We start from the raw sequence: 22,859 nt of genomic DNA on the forward strand, positions 1-22,859 counted from the left end.
TTTAAAAGATTCACAATATGTGAGAACATACTGTTTGGATCCAATATAGACTGTCATTAGTATTGACGGGTTGTCAAATCAATACATCCATTTATGGAAATACATAAATGTATTTCAATAGAAATATCAGAGTGAGATTAGCAACTTCATTCATAAATAGATTATGAGAAACAGTATTTGAAAATCGTATAATATATAAGAAACTTGCTTGCATTTTGTTTTTAAGTTTCAATATACTTTGTTGTTTGCTGTGGTTGTTGAAATAGTAATACATAGTTATGTATTTTTGTACATACTTTTTTTTTTAAATGGTGAGTGTATAAATGATTGGATAACTACTTTTTTTCTTGTGTTAATGTATAATCTATTTTGGGAAATTAACACAGATTCTAATGCTTACTCAAACATTTTTAAAATAACTGATATGCAATAAAAATTTGTTTGTAACTATGAAATTAGTTTTTTTTTAAGCTCTTTAATATATATATACACACACACCAACACAGTCTTGTATTTTATTCAGACATTTACAATTATGCAGATATCTACAAAATGTGAAATGTATATGAGCCAACATGTATTCAACGGCCAAAAAATCTTGTAAGCTATTTTACTGGGCAATTGAATAGAGGTAATACTTGTTCAAAAGTATTACCATACCCACCTGCCCATCACACAGCAGTGCTGTAATACAGCTCATAAAATAACATTACACAATATTTATCTTCTAAAAGCTGCTTAAAATATTTCCACTGAATGAAGCAGAAAAGCACTATTCACTCTCTCACTCCTTTTAGGTGCATATTTACTAAAATGAATTAGCTCACCGACATATTTTAGTAAATAGGCTCCCTCAAATTCACTTTGTCTAATATACCTATATACACCAGGATTGTCATATGACTTATTAGGGTCCCAAGAGCAATGATTAATTGGCTCCAGGATAGGAACTCTAGTGTACACAGAAACATAAAATCTGATAGATGAGGACAGCAAGACCCACTCTGTCTGCCCAGATGGCTTCCCTGACTACTACGACCACAAACCCCAGCTGATCTCTGGCTTTCCCTTCACTTCTTCTGCAGGTGGGATCCTTGGTACTTATCTCAGGGTTTTGTTTCGTTTTTGTTTTCTGGTTTTTCTTAACTGTTCGTTTTTTGCCTCTACCATCTCCTTGGGAGTCCATTCCATGCATCTTCTACCTCATGTGAGAAAAAATATTTTCTGATGTTGCTCTAAATCTACCCCATTGAAACTGTGACCTCTTGTTGTAGAACAGGGCTTCCCTAATCTGTCCTAGAGGCCCTATAGTCAATCAAGTTTTCAGGATATCCACTATGCATAAATCTAGCATATGCAGATTTACCTCATACATATTCATTGTAGACATCCTGAAAACCCAAATGCTGTGGGATCCCCAGGGCAGGTATGGGAAGCCATGTTTTAGAACTTTCCACCAAAAGATACTTCTTGTGCATTATTTATATTTTTGAGTTGAGTTTCTATCATGTCAGGTCAGTCTCTCTTCTTCTCCAGGGTCTACATGTCTGATCTCATAGCTTTAGGTGCAGACCTTTCTTTCACTGTTGTAGTAACCTTTCATTGGGCTACCTTCTATATCCTTCCACAAATTTGACCTCCCGAAGAGGACACTATATTCCACATGAGGCTTCACCAGTGACACTGCCTTATCACTTTCTTTTTTTCTATTGGTTAAGCCTCTCCCTATGCAATCTAACATCCTTCTGGCTAGGGCCTGGTGGTTACAATGTTGCGATACATCGAGATCTTCAGAAATGAGAACCCTAAAGACTCCTGCACAGTTGGACGTGACATAACTTGTTGTCTCAAAGTCTCCTAAACCTCATGCAAGAGCACAACCGTAAGCAAAGCAGTAATCTTGATAACGGGCCCTCCAGGAGCGCTTAACCCAAGGCCAGTGCTTCCATTAGGCAAACTAGGAGGTCGCTTAAAAACGCCAACATTTTGGGAGTGGAAAAATCCGACAAACATAAGGTCCAAAGGGCTGTTGTGTCAGAATAAATACTGCCAAATAAGGAAGTGCTGTGCTGGAGCTACTGCAGCCGATAGGAGGGAGTCCTATGCAGGAGGTAAGTTGGGGGATGAGTGCAGGGCTAAAGGTTCGCCTAGAGTGCCAAATTCTCTTGCACAGGCATGCGAGTCCCCACAGCACGTCTCCCTCTCCCTTCCTTATTCAACAAGTGCAGCCACAGATCACAGACAGAAAGCTCCTGATTACGAGGCCGGGGAGAAATATACAAGAGACTGCGACATATCCAGGACTCCCTCACCCTCATCATCGTCCTCATCCTCCTCCAAATCCCGCTCCCGCTTCACCCACAGAGGCATCTTCATGCTGCCAGCTTTCAACCGCCGCTTTAATGCCATGTTACTTTCCCTCTCACGCCGGAAAATTCCGGCACCGGCAGCCAACACAGCAAATAACCAAACCCTCAGGCCTTCTCTGCGTTCCAAGCCTCATTCTGGAGCTGAACCCCCGCTTCTTTTGCCAGGCTCAACCAATGAAAACTATAGAACAGGACGAGAGACCGTGCCCATACAACCCATCCAATCTTTCCGCCTTACGTAATCGTGACGCTATAATTCAAAACGAGGTTGGACACCTCGCCCAGGAATTTGCGTTTCAAGGATCTCTTTCGTTATCGCCCGCCCCCCGTCCTTAAATGGATGAATCTGATTGGCCAAAGAGTTCGCACCACCCCCTCATCTTAATTGTATAAAAATAGCGGCCCTCTAATTGGCAACTTGAGCGTGTTCCGGGTGTCAGTCATCCCTCTAGTGCGCTGGGTGGTTGGTAACGGTCCCGCGGGGCGGGGAAAAGTGATTAGTGGCTGCGAGGCCGCTCGGCCTCGCCGGCGGCTGAATGAATGAATGAGAAGTCGCCGGGAAGGCCCCGGGCTGCTTCTCAGAGCCCCTCTCCCATGGGTAGGGAGGAGGTGCAGGAGCCGGACTCGTCTGGCAAAGTGGGGCCGGGAGCCAGGCTGGACATGAACCACGGCTTCGTGCACCACATCCGCAGAAACCAGATCGCCAGGTGAGCCCGGAAGTGGGCGGAGGATATATGTGGAAGAGGCAGTCTGTGAAGATGAACACAATACAGTTGCTCTTTATAGGGGAGAAGAGCCTCTCGCCCCAAGTAATCTTTATAAACTTTATAGATTCAGATGCAAATAACTTTAGTGGTATGATAATCTTATACTTCTTGCCCAAGTAGGATACATGGTTAAAAGAAGAAGAAAAACTACAAAATGACAGTAAAGTGATAGGTATAGAAAGTACAGTTGGGACAACTTTCAGGTTTTGGTGCTTGTCCGTATTCTCCCTGGTCATTTTTGGCCTGGTGACAAATTATTACATATTTTGTTGCTACAGTTGCTGTTTCTCCAGTTTCCCCTTTGTATAGTTTTTATCCTCGCTGAGAACTGTCTTATGGAGTGGTCTTGAAGTTTAGAGACCAAAGTTCAGAGACCAGCTAGAGGCGTTTATCGGAAGCCCCCCCCCCGTCAGCGCCAGACCTGGTTGGGAGCTACAAGTAATCTGTTCAGGCAGCTTTCTCTCTTGTGGAAATATTCCAGGATAATGAATCTGGCTGGGGCAGTTTCCACTTCGTGGCAGGCTTCTGGGTGTGCGCTTTTATGGAAACAGTTTGTACTCTTCTGCATTGTGGGGTGGAACACCATTAGGGGGCTTCCTTGTGCCCTCAGTGTAGGCCTCAGGGATAATAGTATTAGATTTAATCAGTCAGAGGTTTTGGGGCTCTATCTCCTCCTTGGAAAAAAAAAAGTCAGAGGTGTAATACTCTTCAGGTTTCCTAGTAGAGGCAGTGAATTCTTCTGTTCTTGTGGAACCTATGAAAAATGGCAGACCCTATCTTATAGGTGGTTCCCCACATAGACACACAGGGTACTCCTGGGGGAATTCTGCGCACAAAACAAAAACTTAAAATTCTGCAAACTTTATATTGGTCAAAATAACACAATTTACATGACAGTCTTTATGTAATTAAATTTTAAATTAATACAGAAAAAAGTTATTACTTACAGATGCAGCATTTCCCTAGAAATTCACTGTAAGAGTGACCCTTCCACTTGCTTTCCCTACTCCGCTGGCCACTTTGCTTGCTCAGGCCCCAGCTCTTCCACCTGCCAGTATCTCTCTCCTCCACATCTAGGCTCAACTCCTTCCACTCTATTGCCAGTCCCAGAGTTTGACCCCATTCTCAGTACTGCCCCTCACACAGGCTCCCTCTGTCCCTCCCTCTCTCACACACATGCTCCCTCTCTCTAGTACACATACACACACTTTGTACAGGCTCCCTCATTCTCTTGCATACACACCCACACAAGCTCCCTTTCTCTCCCAAACATACATCCTCACGCAGGCTACCTATGTCTCTCTCTCACGCACCCCTTCATACAGGCTCTGTCTCACACATACACAATCCGTTCACACAGGCTAGCACTCTCACATACACATGAGCTCCCAATCTCTCACACACATACACACTCCTTCACATGTAGACTCCCTCTCTCTGAAACCCACACTCAAGCATCCCCTCCCCTCTCTTACCTCCCATGCTCTCTCACACCCTCCTGCTCTCTCTCTCGCCCTCCCCTCTCTCGCACACACATTCTCTCTCACCGGAGCCTTCAATCTTTGCCACGAGCGGCGCACTGGGTCCTTCATCTTCACCGTAAACGGAGTGCATCCCGCAGCTTACACGGACACGCTCCATTCACGGTATGCCGAGGTCTCCTCTTCTATTTTCAGCACAGAATTTGGCAATTCTGCGCAGGGGGGAATTCAGCACGAATTCTGCACTGTGCAGTAGCGCAGAATTCCCCCAGTACTAATAGGGGCATTCCCATTTATTCTCTTCAAGAATTACGTCCAGATTTTCAGATGTTATATCCTGGATTCCTCACTAGCAGCTGCAAGGCTCTCTCCTTGTGCTAACCAGGACTACAGAGACCTGTTGATCAAGGAGTATAAAGACCTCCCTATACATGGGGGGAGTCTTGTTTTTCCTTTAATCAGACATCTGATCATTCACGACCAAGATTAAGCAGGAAAGCCCAAAAATGTACGGGTGGAAACCTTAGGCTGACTGATAATTATCTCGCATAGCAATTAGTCCTTCCCAGCCTTTGGAGTATAAGGAAGCCCTCATGGCTTTGACAAAGAAAAAGTGACCTTTGGATGACATGGTACAAGGCCTCACTCTTGGTGTCAAATTCTCCCATTCCATATCTCAGGCTCTAGGATCCAGAGCAATGGACCTGAATGTAGTACCTTAGTTACAGACCCAAGTGCATCTTTCAAGTCACTCTCCTCTCAGGATGATATTCATTAGCCTAGAGTTGCAAGCTATTTTTCCCTCTCTTAGTCCTGTGGGAATTCTACACTACTGCAGAGCACAGAATTTGCGCAGAATTCCCCCCCAGCACAAAAGTACCGTTTTCTGCACAGAAAATGGCAGAGGAGACCCTGGCATTCCACGAACAGAGCACATGACGATGAAGGCCTCGGTGAGAGTGAATGTGTGTGAGTGAAAGGTGATTGTGGGAGAGGGGAGGGTGAGATAGTGGGTGGGGTCAAACTCTGGGACTGGCGATAGAGTGGAGGGAAGAGAGACTGGCAGGTGGAGGAGTTGGGGTCTGAGAGGGCGAAATGGCCAGGGGAATAGGGAGAACAAGTGGAAGGGACACTTATAGTGAATTTCTAGGGAAATTCTGCATCTGTAAGTAATAACTTTTTTCTGTATTAATTTAAAATGTAATTACTTAGACTGTCATATAAATGGTGTTGTTTTGACCAATATAAAGTTTATAGACTTTTGCAGAATTTTTAAATTTTTTTGTGCAGAATTCCCCCAGGAGTAACTCTCTCTCTAGGGAGATTATAAGGAGTCTAGCAAATGGGGTTTTTTTCACAGTTGGAACCTGAAGGGAACAGATCTTTAGTCTCCGTCAGGGTTGTTTTGCACCTTGGGCATTAGCTTTACAGATTAAGAGGGGAGTTGTTATCCGGGGCAACTGAAGCAGAAATAGGAATCCTAGTTGAGAACCAATAGGTCGAGGTCTATCATTCTAGAAAGCTAGCTCAAAAGAAGGCAGCCCATGTGATAGTGGGCAATAGAATGTTTTTAGCTGATGTGAACAAACTGAGGGAATTAGCTCTCAGGTATCCTGATAAATGAGTCTGATTTAGTCTAGGATGGAGTTCCCCTGCAGGACTGAGCAACAGCCCACATGACCAACACTGTTATTGTACAGGCGAATGCTTTAAGCTGACAGTTTGGGGATCCTGAAAGGTAAGGACCAGCAGAAGTGGCCTTTGCCCTACTGGGGGTCAGGTGTTGCACTTCCATGAGTGGATTTCAGATCAGCCCCATGAACTTTCTAGACAAAGAAGTTCTTCAGCCAAAAAGGGAAAGCAAGGACACATGGGGTTTGGATATCCTAGTAGAAGCGTGACTGGCATCCAGTCTGTGGCTTGTGTATCTGCCGGAAGCCTGTCTATTCCCTGGACTGCGTAATGAAGGTGCAAGCAGGGGTGCTCCTTTACTCTAGTCAGAGGATCCTTTGCTTTGCTTTTCAGAGGATGGGGTTTCTGTCTGCATGGTTCCATCTTTTCTGCCAAAAGGACTTCTGCTTTTCATCTAAGTCAGTTAATTGAGTTGCCAGTTTTCAAGAGACCACAGTCTGATTCTGTGGCACAGTCTCAGGAGTTCCATGTTGTAAATGTCAGAAGGACTCTCTTGAGATACTTGAAGATCACAAATGCTTTTTGTAGATTGGATCATCTGTTTGTCTTGTTTAGTGGTCAAAAAGCTTCTAAGGCCTCACAGTTCTTTCTTCTTAGTAAAGATGAAGCTTGCCAATGCCGTATTATATAGATTAAAGTATTTCTTAGCATGTAGCAGATGGACTCAGGACCAATGGGTATAGTGTACTCCTGATAGCAGTTGGAGACGGATCAGATTTCAATCTGACATCAGTCCTAGTACATATACCCCTGCAGGAAGTGCAGCTCTTCAGTATTTTCCGTCTCCATAGCAGTTCGGGACTCTATGCACGCTAGCACAGCGTTAGAGTAATTTACCAAAGAAAACCAAAACAAGAAGAAATTTTACCTCTACAGATGAGCCCCGTTCTCGTGCGGTGACACCCCTTGGGTCCCTCCCCCAGTTGAGAATTCCCGAGGTGATTTCCGCGATCCCTTGGAGGTAAGCTTCGGTCCGACGGCCGACCCTCTGCGTGGACCTAGCTTCCGACATCGGGTGAGGCTGAGAGGCAGCGGGTGCAACTTTGAGCGTGGCGGTGAAGGTATTTCCCTCTCCCCCCGCATCCGTAGACCGCCCGGAACGAGACCGGGAAGCGCAGAGACAAGGTAAGGTAGAAATCTATCTAAAAGTCTCCAGTCTCCGAAGCTCGAGGAGTCGCACAGGTTGCCAGCCGGGGCCAGTGCCACCGGGTTGATCTGCCCCAGACGGGCTAGACCCCGGTCAGATCCGAGGATCCTCCCACGTGGAGACCCTCCGAGGTGGTCGCCATATTGTCCACTTGGTCGCCATCATCATCTTGACCTGTCCGCTGCCCCGACCCATGCGCACAGAGGCGAGCTGTGCGCACAAAGTCACACGCCCAAGTACCATGCGCACAAGCGACGTGCATAGCCACACGCTTACTGTGCCGGGCCTCCGATAATACGGCCACAACCTCCGCCAGAGAAGTGATTCTACAGTCCAGAAGCTCCACCTTCGGGGACATGGACAACTCAGATGAGGATTCAGAACACCTGGAGGAAGGGGAACTCCCCTCAGGGACCGAGCACCACCGAATCATGAGGCACTTCTTCACCAAGGACGAGCTTCCAGACCTGGTCCAGACCTGGTCACAGCTTGAAAGAGCTTGCTATCCCGGGCACTAGTGCCTCGGCGGAACCTAAGACGAATCCCCTCCTAGAGGGACTCTGTCAGACCTCCCATCCTTTCCCACTATTACAAGCTGTCCAGCAGCTAATTGACCTGGCATGGGAGGTCCCGGAGACTACGTTCATAGGAGGGTGTGCCCTGGCAGCCATGTACCCTCTGGATCCAGCTGCCAAAGATCTCCTGGCATGTCCGAAAGTGGATGCCATGGTCTGTGCAGTCTCGAAGCGCACTACTATCCCAGTTGAGGGAGGAGCAGCACTCAAGGATGCTAAAGACAGACGTCTGGAATCCATCCTCACACAGTCCGTTAACGTCTCCGCTATGGCTCTACAGATCGCTCCTGCTGTGCAGTGGTGACACGCGCCTGCTTATCACAGACCAGGAACAACATTCCCGGGGAAGCCCTGGAACCAGCAGTATCACTCCTCACAGATGCTGCTTCTGATCTGGTGCGCACCGCAGCTAGAGGAGTGTCATCAGCCGTGGCAGCCAGAAGACAACTCTGGCTCCGAAGCTGGTCAGCCGATGCATCATCCAAAACGAGACTCGCAAGGATGCCCTTTAAGGGAACCCTCCTATTCGGAAGCGAACTAGAGAAGCTAGCCAACAAATGGGGCAAATCCCCACTGCCGCGGCTACCAGAAGACAGGAATAAAAAAAACCAGCGACCCTTCCCCCGAACTTCCAGGGGCAGAGGATCACAGCTCTTCAACCCCTACAGAAGCACACATCAAGCGGCTCACCCTGCAGGCAGGAGCCAGTCCTTTCGGAACAAGCACAACAAAAGGGGAACCGGCTCGGGCCCAGGTCCCAGCCACACCTCACAATGAAAATCAGCTGACCCATCCAAAGGAAGAAGCCATAGGGGGCAGACTTGTCCTATTCTACCAAAGATGGGTCGAAATAACTTCGGACAAGTGGGTCCTAGCCATCATTCGAGAGGGATATTACTTGGATTTCCACCACCTCCCTCCGGACAAGTGGAATCCCCCTACCCCACGACCCTTCCAAGAGGATGGTAGTGGAAGCTACACTGACCATATTGCTAGCCTTAGAGGCTATAACACCGGTGCCCGCACAACAAATAAATACTGGACATTATTCCATCTATTTTATTGTTCCCAAGAAAGAAGGAACGTTCCGGCCCACCTTGGACCTCAAGTCGGTCATCCGCCACCTGAAGATTCTTCGCTTTCCCATGGAAACCCTACGCTCCGTAATAAGGGCAATACAACCGGGAGAGTTCCTTACTTCCTTGGATCTGTCGGAAGCCTACTTACACATTCCGGTCTATCGAGCATTAGCGTTTTCTACGCTTCACGAACCTGGACCACCACTACCAGTTCCAGGCACTATCATTCAGGTTAGCCATAGCACCCCGGACGTTCACTAAAATCACGGTGGTAGTGGCAGCAACACTGAGGAAGGAAGGAATCCTCGTACACCCTTATCTAGACGATTGGCTGATCAGGGCGAAATCCCCAGAGGAAAGCCACCAGGCGACCAACAGAGTCAAAAACTCTACTAGAGAGCCTCGAGTGGGTGGTCAACACAAACAAGAGCTGTCTGCAGCCCTCCCAATCTCTAGAACACTTGGGAGTTCGGTTCGACACCAAACAAGACAAGGTCATCCGGACACTGACAAGGAGATCGAAACTGATGACCCAGCTGCGAACCCTGTTGAGCGAGCTTCGTCCCACAGCATGGGACTACCTCCAAGTCTTCGGCCTCATGGCATCCACACTGGAAGTAGTGCCATGGGCAAGAGCTCACATGAGACCCCTACAGCGCTCACTACTATTACGATGGAATCCACTGTCCCAGAACCACACCATACGTCTTCAGCTCCCGGGCAAAATTCTGACCCAACTACAATGGTGGCTACAAGAAGACCATCTGAGCCAGGGAGTGAGGCTATCCTCACCAACCTGGATCCTGCTCACCACAGACGCCAGCCTATGAGTATGGGGAGCACACTGCCAGGAGCTAACCGCCCAGGGGCACTGGAACAAAGAAGAGTCGGGATGGAACATCAATCGCCTAGAAGCCTGGGCAGTCAGACTAGCCTGCCTATGGTTCGGTCACAGACTCAGACAAATCAATCAGTCATGTCGGACAATGCCACAACAGTGGCCTACATCAACCGTCAGGGAGGAACCAGAAGCCATCAGGTGTCTCCGGAAATAGACCCCCTATTGTCATGGACGGAGGCAAACCTTCAAGAGATCTTGGTCGTCCACATTGCCGGGAAAGACAGCGTCGCTGCGGATTACCTCAGCAGAGAAAGTTTAGACCAAGGAGAATGGAGACTGTTGACCACAGCATTCCAATTGATAGTAAACCATTGGGGAACACCAACTATGGACCTCCTGGCAAACCAGTCCGACGCCCAAGTGCCCAGCTTCTTCAGCTGCAGACGGGAACCTCAGTCCCAGGGAATCGATGCCCTGGTACAGACCTGGCCACAGGAAACTCTATTATATGCCTTCCCATCGGGGCCCCTATTGGGCACAGTCATCCACAAGATAGAACACCACAAGGGACCAGTACTTCTAGTGGCCCCGGACTGGCTAAGAAGACCATGTTACGCAGACATGCGTAGGCTGCTGACAGGGAGCCCCCTCCCGCTACCACCATACAGGGACCTGCTCCAACAAGGGCCGATCCTCCACGAAGATCCAGCTCGATTCTCTCTTACGGCCTGGCCATTGAGAGGTCTTGCCTGAGGAAGAGCGGATACTCAGGGGCAATAATTGACACCCTGCTCCGAGCACACAAGTTCTCCACATCCCTAACATACATAAGGATTTGGAGAGTATTCGAAGCCCGGTGTGAGGACCACGACATTTCACGCTCAGTCAAAATTCCTGCGATTTTGGAATTCCTGCAGAACAGCCTACAGAAGGGATTGTCTCTCAACTCCATCAAGGTACAGGTGGCCGCATTGTCATTCTACAGAACCAAGAGTGAGGGTGGCAGCCTAGCCTCTCACCCGGATGTCTCCCGCTTTCTGAAAGGAGTCAAGCAGATCCGACCGCCCCTAAAGTGGCCGGTGCCTCTATGGAACCTCAACCTGATCCTAGATTTCTTAGCAGGAGCCTCCTTCAGACCTCTTCGCGGCCTGTCTCTCTGACTATTAACATTGAAATCAGCCTTCCTGGTGGCAGTTTGTTCGGTCCATCGTATCTCCGAGCTACAAGCACTGTCCTGCCGGGAGCCATTCCTCAGACTCATTCCGGGAACCATCTAGTTACGCACGGTCCTGTCCTTCCTTCCCAAAGTGGTTTCTCACTTCCATCTCAACCAAACCATCTCGCTACCATCACCAGATGAGCATAAGAATTCGGAAGAGTCTTGCAGTCTGTCACCTCAACGTCTGTAGACTCTTAGTCCGATACCTGGAAAGGTCGGAATCCGTACGTCCTTCATAGCGGGAAGAAGCAAGGGGAAGTGGTCTTGCGAGCAACCATAGCCCGCTGGATCAAAGAAGTTATCAAGGCAGCCTACGTAGAAGCAGGCAAGCCGCTGCCTTTACAAGTCAAGCCCATTCCACTAGATTCCTGGGCGGAAACCAAGATGCTGTCACCTGCCGAGATCTGTCGGGTGGCGACATGGTCCTCCATCCACACCTTCTCCAGGTTCTACCACCTGGATGTTCAGGCTCAAGAGGACACAGCATTTGCAAGGGCAGTACTAAGTGGACCACAGGTAGCTTCCCACCTGGTTCAGGAGTAGCTTTTATACATCCCATTGGTCCTGAGTCCATCTGCTACACGCTAAGAAATGGAGAAATTACTTACCTGATAATTTCGTTTTCCTTAATGTAGACAAATGGACTCAGCATCCCACCCACAGCTGCCATCATTCATGGAATTCTCGGGTGACATCCCCGAGAGCGAGTTATTCACGGGTAAGCCATGCTTTCCTCCAGTTAGGACACCCACCCTACCGGTGTCGACGTTTCTCGGTTGAGGGCACTGGCAGCATCTAGCTATAACCAATTCAACCAGTTCAAAGTAATCAAGTTATCCAAGTTTCAGTCATGCATATATCCACAATTACTTTTCGAGGAGAATACTGAAGAGCTGAACTTCCTGCAGGGGTATATGTACTAGGACTGACGTCAGATTGAAATCTGATCCGTCTCCAACTACTATCAGGAGTACACTATACCCATTGGTCCGGAGTCCATCTGTCTACACTAAGGAAAACGAAATTATCAGGTAAGTAATTTCTCCATTTTATAACTGTTGTGAGATAAGTAGACCAATATATATTGGGATTTTAAAAAAAGGGGGGAGCCAAAAAATCCCCCCCCCCCTGCATTCTCCATTGACAAGCAGGGCTGAATTAGCCATGACATGGGTGATGTCATCCAGATTTTTGCTTTTGCTCTACTGGGCTTGTGTAGGAATTCCTGCTCGAGCATTGCATCTTAAACCCCCTCAGTCTTTTTTTTTTCCATCTAAGCACTAGTATGGACATGTACCTCTATCGCTCTCTTTTTCTGTGAAAATCTTGATCACTTTTTTTTATAATTCATATTTTATTAATTTTCATAAAGTAAGCATACATCTTACTCCATCAGAAAAGAAATGATATGTATAATATCAAATTTTACATTAAACATAATCAAGGAAAAATTATTACCAATTACAACACCTTTCAGCGAGGTAAATATTCTTTTTAAACAAAGGCAATAAAAGACCCAGACCCGGAAATGTAAAGGAAGAATATAAGGAAACGGGGAAAAAAAACTGGCTTAACGGATACGGTGTATTACAATAAGAACATAAGAAAATGCCAAACTGGGTCAGACCAAGGGTCCATCAAGCCCAGCATCCTGTTTCCAACAGTGGCCAATCCAGGCCATAAGAACCTGGCAAGTACCCAAAAACTAAGTCTAAATGATTATCTTACGGGTTCTATTACACAGGATTGATGTTCAAATTCCTGGCATTTAAGAAGGATTTCAGCTGTTCTCACATAGTGAAAACAAAACATTCATCTTTTCCTCGAACCATGCACCTACAAGGATATTTTAATATAAACATATAGCCTAAGGTTAATACTTGAAGTTTCATACTAAAACTACCTTTTCCTTAATTGGGTGGTCCTAGAAAAATCGGGGAATATTTTAATAACTTGGTCATAAAAAGTTAGGGATACATTTTGGAAATACTTTCTCATTACATCATTAATATCTTTCTCTGTCACAAAAGAGACAAGTAACGTTCCTTGGTCTAGAATCTCTTCTGTTGAACTTTCCAAAAACTGAGTCAAGTTGTCAAGAACTTCCAGCTGATTATCTTTAATATTTTTCCTGGCTTTTGATCTATAATATGCCTTATTAACCAGAGGAAGTTTCGTCTCTTTAAATTTTAAATTTTCCATAAAATATTTTCTGAGCGTGCTATGAGTGTTCTTTCCCAGAACCCGTGGAAAATTTAATCTCAAATTAAGGTGTCGAACATGATTTTCCAGAGACTCTAGTCTTTTAGATTAAATTGATAAAAAATTATGGAATACAAAGTTGATAGTCTGAACTTGTGATATAGTTTGTTCCACCACTTCAACTCTCTTGCTAAGATCCTTAATCTGGCCTCCCAAATTAAGGTTAAGGGATTGTATCTCCGAAGCTAATTTTACATATTTGCTTTCACAATCCTTCACTAGCCCTCCTAGGCTAGCATCCAGGGTCACTACGGCCAGTTTCGGGGGCAATTGAAAAAACTCACCCCCTTCCCGAGCGTCCACCACACCTGGAAGCTCCACTGCTTGCGCCGCTGAAATCCTCCACAGCATCCACCGGGGATATAGATGATTCAAGCTCCTCTGGGACCCTTACCGATGCTGTTTCCAGCATACTGGAGGAGAACTGAGGCTGCTGCTCCATTCCTCCACCTCTGCTTCCCCCTCCCGCCAGGTCGATGATGTCATCCTCCTGCGCTGCTTCTTGTGACTGCAACCGCGATGCTGGGAGCAGTGGGAGCCGATAATCGGGGGGTGGACTAAGAGTAGTTTCCCCATACAGCACCAAAGCTCCCTCTCCAGATGCTGAAGCGGGGATAGTTTCACCTCTGAATTCCACCGTCGTCGTCGGAAAAAAGAATTATCAGCTTCTGCCCAGGAGGTAAGGTGGACTCCGGAGGGAAAACCCAAACCTTGCCTTTTCTTTTAGGAGGCCTCTTCTTCCAGGTAATGTATAATCACAGAGTGATTACCTCTGCGACCGTTCACGCCACCATCTTGGGTCGATCACAATTTTCTTTAAAATTGCCTCAGTAGCCTCCAAACAGCATTTTTCAGTTCTACCAAAGAAAAATGAAGACCATCTTTTTCACTATGTCTGGTAAGAAGTAATCCATGGTGAGTGGGTTCAAGAACTATATTTGTGGTAGAAAAATGTTCTTTACCAATGAACATGACCTTTGTTACCAATATTTGGGAGCAGACACGACCAGGCCAACTGCTACCATTGTGGATGGATGTCCATGAGTATCCAAAGATCGAGGGCCTGGAAAATTAAGGCATTGCATAAGTCTTTCACAAGCTGCAGTCCGTCCTCCTCCTGAAGCACAGCCTTATCTGCTTCCCATGGAACAGAGTTGGACAGGAGCTTTTCAAAATATCTCCCCCCATTAGAGGAACAAGCAGAATTCTCTGGGTCGAATAAGCGACGTGTTGAAGAGGTGCTACTCTGCAGCCGGCGTACAAAAAACCACCAAGGCTCGGGTGCATCAGCACAGTCCTCAATGCATTGAGCCCTAGAAAGTAAAATTCAACATTTTATCATCTGGGCAGGTAGCTTCATCGTTGAGACATTGTGTTCAGTGCTTTTGATGCAGCTGTTTGCTGGCCTGGGCAGAATGGGATATGATACCGCTACCCCTCTTACTTACCAGAGCCCTTATGCCAACAAAATTAATGGAACACGTGCTACACCTAGATCCCATTTGCTTTCTGGTACCTTTTACATCTAATTGGCCTCCAATTCAAATTTTGCAGAGCCCAGAATATGCGAAAGATTCCATTCTGATATCAAAAGAGAATATTCCACCACCCACTGCTGAACAAAGGGCACATCAACCCTTTGGCAGATAGTTGGTGAAGGATTTTTTTTTTTACCTCTGTAGTAGTTACTATAAGGAGGAGGGTACCTTACAATCCCTCCTTTCTAGGAATATTAAATTTACTCTTGCGAGGAGGAGTCCCAGTATTCCCAGTTGTAAAAATTGTGATTAATTAAGATATAAATAAACTAAACTACGCCATCAGAACCCCTGCAAGATGGTTCTAGTCCATGGCATTTGTTTGCAGCAGAGCCCAGCCAGTCTCAGGATGTTCACAGGAGTATTCCCTCCAAGGCAATCAAGGACCTTTCTCAGTCATCTTCATAATTGGGGTCCTGGATCAATTCCCACTCCTTTAGGCTTTGAAGAGGGGTCAACAGGGATCCTTTCTGACCTCCAGAAAGGGGTCTCCAGTAGAGGACCTTTCTTACTCCATATTTCTGGACAAGCTGGGAAAAGCACTCAAGTTAATGTGCGCAAATGTCTTTTTGGCTTCCTCTAAATTCTGGAACACCTGTGAAGCCAGCAGCAATCCTAATCCATGATATCCTGCAAGAATTGCAAACCAAAATGTGGGGGAAATCCTAGTTTCCTTGTAACTAGGGCACAGGAAATAGACCTTGAGTATTGAATACAAAAATCCCCAGGGTTTGGAATATTGTAATTACATCATCAGTTAATTGTGTTAGAATAGGCTCTTGAAACTCTGCTAGAAAAGGTTTCGAGGCTACTGGACAATTTTGGTTTAAAAAAAAAAGTGTTCCAAAGCTCTGTGCTTAGTGCATGAATCTCCACTTACTAATTCTACATAGTTCAATATTTATGATTGTATACAAAAACTGAAACCTTTTCTTCTGGTCAGTGAAGGTAGAATCGCATACCCTCAACCACTCTTAGATAACGAAGAGCGTATACGCTATCTTATTCGATTCATCGGAGACATTCAATATCATGGCACACTCTTCCTCATCATCCATCGCTGCATGGCTTGGTTGAGAGCCAGTAATCTGCGCGATAATGTCTGCAACAAATTGGTAAACCATCCCTGCATTGGTGACTATCTTTTTTTGGAGAAAAGCATGGAGAAACAGATTCAAATAAAGGATCAACACATGACAGTCCAGTTGTCCTCCATGGGACAGTAACATTAGTCTTCTGCAAGGCACATCTACATTTTCAAAGGCCATATTTCCAGAGATGCCCCTTCGGTAATTCCAGCGATACCAGATTCTACCTATACTTCCACAATAACTACTACTTCTGGCTCATGCTTGACAGCATGAATGACATCAACTGAAAGCAGCACAGCAATGCCAGCCCAAGCCTGTTTTGACTTCATTTCAAACCCAGCAACTATTCCCACCAGTAGGGAGGCCTATCCAGCACTTCCTGGAGGAGTGTTGCAAGATCACCAGAGATTGCTGGGTTCTCAAGATTATGGAGTCTGGATATGCTTGCATTTCTCCTGGCTTCCCATACTTTCTCTGAACTGTTTGCTCACTCTTTCTGCTTCAGGCCTCAGCAGCTCCTCTGTGAGAGTACAACTTTATTTATTTGATTTATATTCTGCTGCTTTTTTTTTTTTATTTAAAGGTACTGCAGGTATTTCCCTTTTCCCCAGTTTGCTCAGAATCTGTCTGTACTTGAGGCAATGGAGGGTGAAGTGACTTGCTCAAGGTCATAAGGAGAAGTAGTACCCTTGTTTCCATAGCTGCTTACTAGCCTCAAATCGAGGGTAAGCCTATCTTAGCTCATCTGTTAGTATTCAAACTCATGAAAATCTTATGGCATACTAAACATCCAGTTGTACAACCACCTGTTTCCTGGGATCTAAACATGGCTCTGGCACCACTGAATAGGCCACCATATGAACTATTGGAGTCTGCTTCTCTCAAATTTATTGACTTTTTAAGTTAATGTTCTGATTCATTCTCTTTACACTGTTATGAATTTAAATGTAACTGGTTTGGTTATAATGTAAACCGGAGTGAAGGCTATGTCAGCTGTACCTCGGTATATAAACAAATGCTAAATAAAATAAATAAATAAATAAAAAATTTTAACATTGAAAATAATATTCCTAGTAGCAGTAATATCAGCCAGAAGAGTCAGCGAGCTTCAGGCTTTAGTTCATTGTCCACTTTATTCACAATGGGGCAGATTTTAAAAGCCCTACGTGCACCGGGCCTATTTTCAAAAGGCCCGGCGACGCGCGTAAAGCCCCAGAGACCGTGTATGTCCCGGGGCTTTTCTGAATGGGTGTGGTGGGGCGGTCCGGGCGGCGTGGCCGAGGACTCCGGCACAGCAGCTGGGGGATCGCGGGCACAGCACTCGGCCGCTGCGCGCAAGTTACGCCCGCCAAAGGTACAGGATATCTTTTTTTTTTTTTTTTTGGCTGGGGGGTGGGACAGGTAGGGGAAGGGAGGGGAAGTGGGGGGGAGGGAACGGGGCAAGCCAGCTGATCTTCCTGAGGGCTCAGTGCGCACAAGGTGCGCGCGCTGACCACTGATTTTATAACATGCGCGCATGTTATAAAATTGGGCATACATTTCTGCGCGCCGGGTAGCACACACAAATGTACCCTGCACGCCTATCTTTTTAAAATCTGCTCCAATTCTTCCACAACAGTGTGGTGCTTCACACCCAACCAAAGCTTCTGTTGAAGGTAATATCAACTTTTCATATTAGTCAAGCTTTTATTCTTCCTGAGGCTGCACACACATGAAGGTGAGAGAGATCTTCATATCTTAGACTGTAAAAGTCAACTACCAAGCTAAATTTAGCTCTAAAATTGACTGAGGGGGTTCACAAGGTAACGTCTGAATGGGAATTCTCTCACATGCTTAGCAGAGCAAAAGCTCCTCTAGTTAAGGGCCTCATTTTTCCCATAGAGACAGAATGGGAGAAAAGTCTTAGTAAATCTTGCCGTAAGAGAGGTCCGTTCAGTGCAGCCGGATGTCGGCTCCCACATCATGACTAATTCATCCTGCTGCCTACAGAGAACTCTGTTTTATGGTAAGCAAGCTTGCTTTTTCTACCCCACTAGTGCTGCAGGAATTTTTAACCCACATTCATTTTTTTCCCCTAGATTATGGCTGATCTGCATCTGCTTTTCTGGGAGAATGATCTTTTTATTTCATCACCTTTCAGGGATGATTATGACAGAGAGGTGAAACAGGCCAAGGAGAAACAAAAGAAAAGGCACACACCTTTGCCCTCCCGGCCAAAGAAACCAGATCTGCAGGTCTACCATCCTCGCCACAGAGGTGAGGCCATTACCCTTTCCTTTCCGTGCTGGCTCACAGTAATGTTAAGTTAGTTCCTGGTTGCAGGACGAATTTTAACTCGTGCCATTTGGTTACCAACATGGAAGAACAAAACGCCATAAGTTTTTCTTCTGATTTCTCTTGAAAGATGCTGTGGTAGCACCGTCTGGAGTTCTGCTTGCAGAACATTATTTCGATTGATTCTTTGAAAACTTGAATTGATGCTAAATTTGAAGAACATCCAGATAGTTTCACTGTCTGCCGGTGGACCACAGTTTGGTCTTGCCGAAGTCAGTCTGGTGTTCTTTCTGATTTGTCTCTAAGCCTCCTGCTAATGTTTCATCTTGCCATCCAAAAACAAGTGATTCATTGAGTCAGACAGGGATGGTGGAGGATCTATGGTTTAGGAGCCAAGTGCATTCACAGAGGACTATGTACAGTAATGTAATAGCAGATGTCGAGCTGGTCAGACCGAGGCAAGTTGCTAGAGCTTTGTGAGTGTCTGTCCTGGTATATAGCAGAGGATGCTGCAGGGCTTGACTTTGCATTGGCAGAGAATGGGAAGGAGGCAGGGAACAAAGACATAAAGTGAAAGGGTGCCTTGAATATTTGATTGCCTATTTTTTCTACGATGACCTTCAGGGAGCCAGAAAATAAAGCAAGTCGTCCTGGCAACAGTAGCTCTTGGAGAGAGCTTTAGAGCAGTGGTCCCCAACCCTGTCCTGGGGGCCCACCAGCCAGTCGGGTTTTCAGGATATCCACAATGAATATGCATATGAGAAAATTTGCATGTTATGGAGGCAGTGCATGCAAATTTTCTCTCATGCATATTCACTGTGGATATCTTGAAACCCAACTGGCTGGTGGGCCCCCAGGGACAGGGTTGGGGACCACTGCTTTAGAGTGCTTTCTGCCATTTTGCAGGTGTCCGCACATGAGAATGAGAATTAGATACCTGACTAGTAATCGGTCTGATTTCTCATTCCTCGGTGGATTCATTTTTTTTCTATTTCTTTCTCCTTCAGGAGGAGGAGACCTGGCACCAGGCATGGAATATGAGGAATCCAATGAAAGTAGTTCCAGTGCTGACCCAGAACCTCCAGGGTCAGAATTGTTTTGCTTGGAGTATGAAGCAGACAGTGGAGAAATCACATCTGTAATTGTGCATAAGGTGTGTGTGGATTACCCAGTTAGGTAAAGACAGAGAAACGGGACAACACTTCTTTCTTTCCAGTTTAGTAAGGAGAGATGAAAGATGAGAAATTACTCACCTCCTATTAGTAATCAGCCCCCTCACTCCCCACCAACAAAGTTTAAAAATATTGTATCAAACCTTGTATAGCTTACGTCTATGATCACTCCTTTCTTGGTACCACTGATAATTGAGGATTTGTTTATGTAAGAAAATCTTTCCTAGATAGTTGTTTGGGTTTTTTTGGGAGGGGGGTTTTCAATTAAATTTTTATTGAACTATTATTAATACATAATAGCAAAATAAGTTGCACCTACCCCACCCCCCAAATTCACAGTGTAAACTTGCACAAGGAGGTGATTACAAATATAATAACACCCGAATTATGTAGATTTACCCTGCCAAGGTAAGATAAGGCTACCATAAATTAAGAGCGGGTTATACAAGCTTCTTTTTGAATCAGTCAATTTCCCCGTAAAGAAGACTTTCCAAACACAATTATGAAAAGCACACGGTTTTCCCCATGAAGCTGCAATTTCACATCGGGCAGCATATATCAACTGATGTACCAATTTAATTGTTTTGACAGGTATATCTGGCAGGAATATAGAAACTCTGAGCACCCTGAGCAATGCCGTATGAACAACCTGATCCTCCATAATTTGTTGTTTCTGCTAGGACAATATTTATCAAAAATCAACCTTTTGAATTTTTAAATGATTTTTCCTGAAATATTCCCCTGTCACTCTTGAATAAAAACATTATCTGGGGTGTCTTCCCCAAAGGCATGCAGGGCAGCAGCCATTTTATCGTATTTTGCTATGGGAAGCGATGTCACAGAGCTTGGCTACAGCTTTGAATGCATTTATTTTATTCATAAAAAGTTGATTTCTTGCCCAGTCACCTAGAGACCCTGGACAGGGTACGACAAAACCTATACAATAACACTAGCATAAAATTCAAATAAAATATACAATAAAATAGCCAATCCCATTACAACTCTGCCCCTCCAGTTACAAAAGATGATAAAACAATACAATATTGAATTCAAAAGTACAGGAATAAAATACCACATAAAACAAGATACAAAAATAAGTACAATATAAAATAAAAATTTCTTGACTAAACATAGTCCCACATCACCTCAGATACTCCGTATTATAATGTTTAAAGACTTCCACCCAGTCTGGACATATTTTATGACTTATATAATCCCAGAAATAAAAGGCTAATAAAAACTAAAGAAATATATAAGGTGATACATTTTTAATGGATTAACATTATGCATTTCTTGATTAGCTTTTGATAGCTAATACTCTCTTCTTCAGGTCAGAATTCAAATGAGAAAAAAAATGACACTATGGTTGATCTTTTGACTGATAGGCAACCAGACTGTCTCTGTATAACAGTCTTAGTGAAGTGAATCACGCCTAGCTCTGTCCACCTGCGTTCAGGGCAGTTTTGCAGCCACGCCCTAACGGGCACAGCAGAGGATTGCTGGTTGGATGTGTGTGGGGTTTTTTGGGTTTTGTTTTTTTTCCCCCCATTTCCATTTTCTTTATTGAATTAGAAAATCAGATACTCAAATACCGTGCAGAAAACATCACAATGAGGTAAGTAAAAAAAAAAAAAAAACTAGACAACAATATCCTGGCATCTTATTATCCTATATCACCCCACCCCACCCTTCCCTCTATTTGCACAACAAAAGAGTGAGATAAACTAGCAAGAATATTACATATCGTGTTAAGTGGTGACTAAGCCCAGGAGGTATACTTGTCATGACTCTTTCAAATCTACTCCAGATTTCTCAAAGGTATCCACCCACCTACAATATGGCTTCCAAATATTTTGGAATCCTTTAAGGTTTTTATTTTTAATTGCTGTCAACTTTCCCATAACACAAACCTTATTTAAATTCATCTTGATGTTACAAATATTTGGGACAACAGCTTCTCCCTCCATTTATAGGCCACCTCACACTTTGTGGCCAGCACCAGCTGGTTAAACAGCTTGTACTCATTCTCGGGTTATCATCATTAATCCCCAGGAGAAACAATTTAGGGTCACTAGTCACCTCAATACCTCAATGTGGGAGGAGAAACCTCCTCCCACATTTTCCTCATCACAATTCAACCCCACCACATATGAAAGAACATCCCTCTATCACCACAACCCTTCCAACACCAATCTTCAATCAGGGGACAGATACCATCTGTACAATATTTTGTAGACTGAACATTTTTTGTTAGCCAAGAAGCAGAGATCCCAAATTTCCTCCCATATCCTTCTCCATTTAACATCCCATATACTCTAGAAATTGGTTTCTTCAATCTGTCCACTTGCTCACACACAGTTTTCAAAAGAGTTTTCCCTTTCCGAAGGTCCAACAGAGCCTGCCTTTTGATTCATGAAGTGAAACAACTGCATCACTGAAAATCTATTCCTAAAGATGTCCCAGAATATCACATTCTGACCCCCGACCCAGACCTGTTCTAGTCTAGTGATACCTCTCTTCCTCAACTGAAAAGAGGCTGCCAGTGTATTGCCCGGGGGAAAATCTCTGTGAAATAGACAAACTATAATAAAAATGTGAATTCCCCACTAGCACCTTTCTCCATTTCATCCAAATCTCAAAGGTCACCCTAGAACATGGAGACAACCCAGCTATATCCCCCCTCCCACCTTGCCAAACCCTCGTGCCCAAATGAACACACCCTGCCTAATCCAAGGTTTCACATTCCTAGCTCTCTGCCAGTCTGAGAGCCCGTAAATGAGATGCCACATAATAGCATTCTAGGTTTGGAACCCCAAACCCCTCTCAGTTTAGTCTGGAACAGCATCCTTCTAGCTATACTTGGGGGACACCTCCTCCAAATGAAACAATTTTTTTTTTTTTTCTCAATTTCAAAACATGTCAGGATGCTAATCGGGAGGGTATGGAAAAATAACACAGCCTGGGAAAAAAACATTCAATTTTATCACAGAAATCCATCCCAGCCAAGAGAATTGTAACCGTTCCCACTTGTCTAAATCCTCAGATCTTATTAATCAAGACTCCATAATTTAACTTAAACAATTGGTCCCCATCAGGTCCTATATGAACTCTGGTTACTTCGCTCACCCCTTGGCAACTTTGAACCGCAATAAGGCCTTTAAACTATCCATGCCCTCATTGGAGAGTGAGATTTATTTATTTATTTATTTTAAAACTTTTCTATACCGTCGTTTAGTAGTATACCATCACAACGGTTTACAGATAGGCACATAAGTCTGGTTAGGATTATAAATTAGCTAGTAGGTGCCAATAAAGTTTCGGTTACATGATTCAAATAATATACGCTATTTGG

The 22,859-nt window shown here is 44.9% G+C and overlaps 2 protein-coding genes across 4 annotated transcripts in view; one reads left to right on the forward strand and one right to left on the reverse strand.

The window, feature by feature from the left end:
- USP39 (ubiquitin specific peptidase 39) overlaps positions 1–2,642 on the reverse strand; it is an 87,675-nt gene extending 85,033 nt beyond the window's left edge. Inside the window, exon 1 of one of the 2 annotated variants that reach the window (XM_029604269.1) lies at positions 2,608–2,642. Coding sequence is in view for 1 of the 2 variants with exons in the window: in XM_029604268.1 (XP_029460128.1) it covers positions 2,313–2,409 (97 nt within the window). In the remaining variant the exon portion in view is untranslated. Of the gene's footprint in view, positions 1–2,312; positions 2,571–2,607 lie in introns of those variants that run through there. The other variant, XM_029604268.1, reaches the window with a different exon arrangement.
- A 138-nt stretch (positions 2,643–2,780) lies between these two features.
- C5H2orf68 (chromosome 5 C2orf68 homolog) overlaps positions 2,781–22,859 on the forward strand; it is a 28,592-nt gene continuing 8,513 nt past the window's right edge. Inside the window, exons 1-3 of one of the 2 annotated variants that reach the window (XM_029604270.1) lie at positions 2,781–3,076; positions 18,202–18,317; positions 19,343–19,488. In XM_029604270.1, coding sequence (XP_029460130.1) covers positions 2,910–3,076; positions 18,202–18,317; positions 19,343–19,488 — 429 coding nt within the window. In that variant the 5' untranslated portion in view covers positions 2,781–2,909. Of the gene's footprint in view, positions 3,077–18,139; positions 18,318–19,342; positions 19,489–22,859 lie in introns of both variants that reach the window. The other variant, XM_029604271.1, reaches the window with a different exon arrangement.

The sequence above is a fragment of the Rhinatrema bivittatum genome, chromosome 5 (assembly GCF_901001135.1).
Source record: "Rhinatrema bivittatum chromosome 5, aRhiBiv1.1, whole genome shotgun sequence".
In the NCBI taxonomy this organism is placed as follows: domain Eukaryota; kingdom Metazoa; phylum Chordata; class Amphibia; order Gymnophiona; family Rhinatrematidae; genus Rhinatrema; species Rhinatrema bivittatum.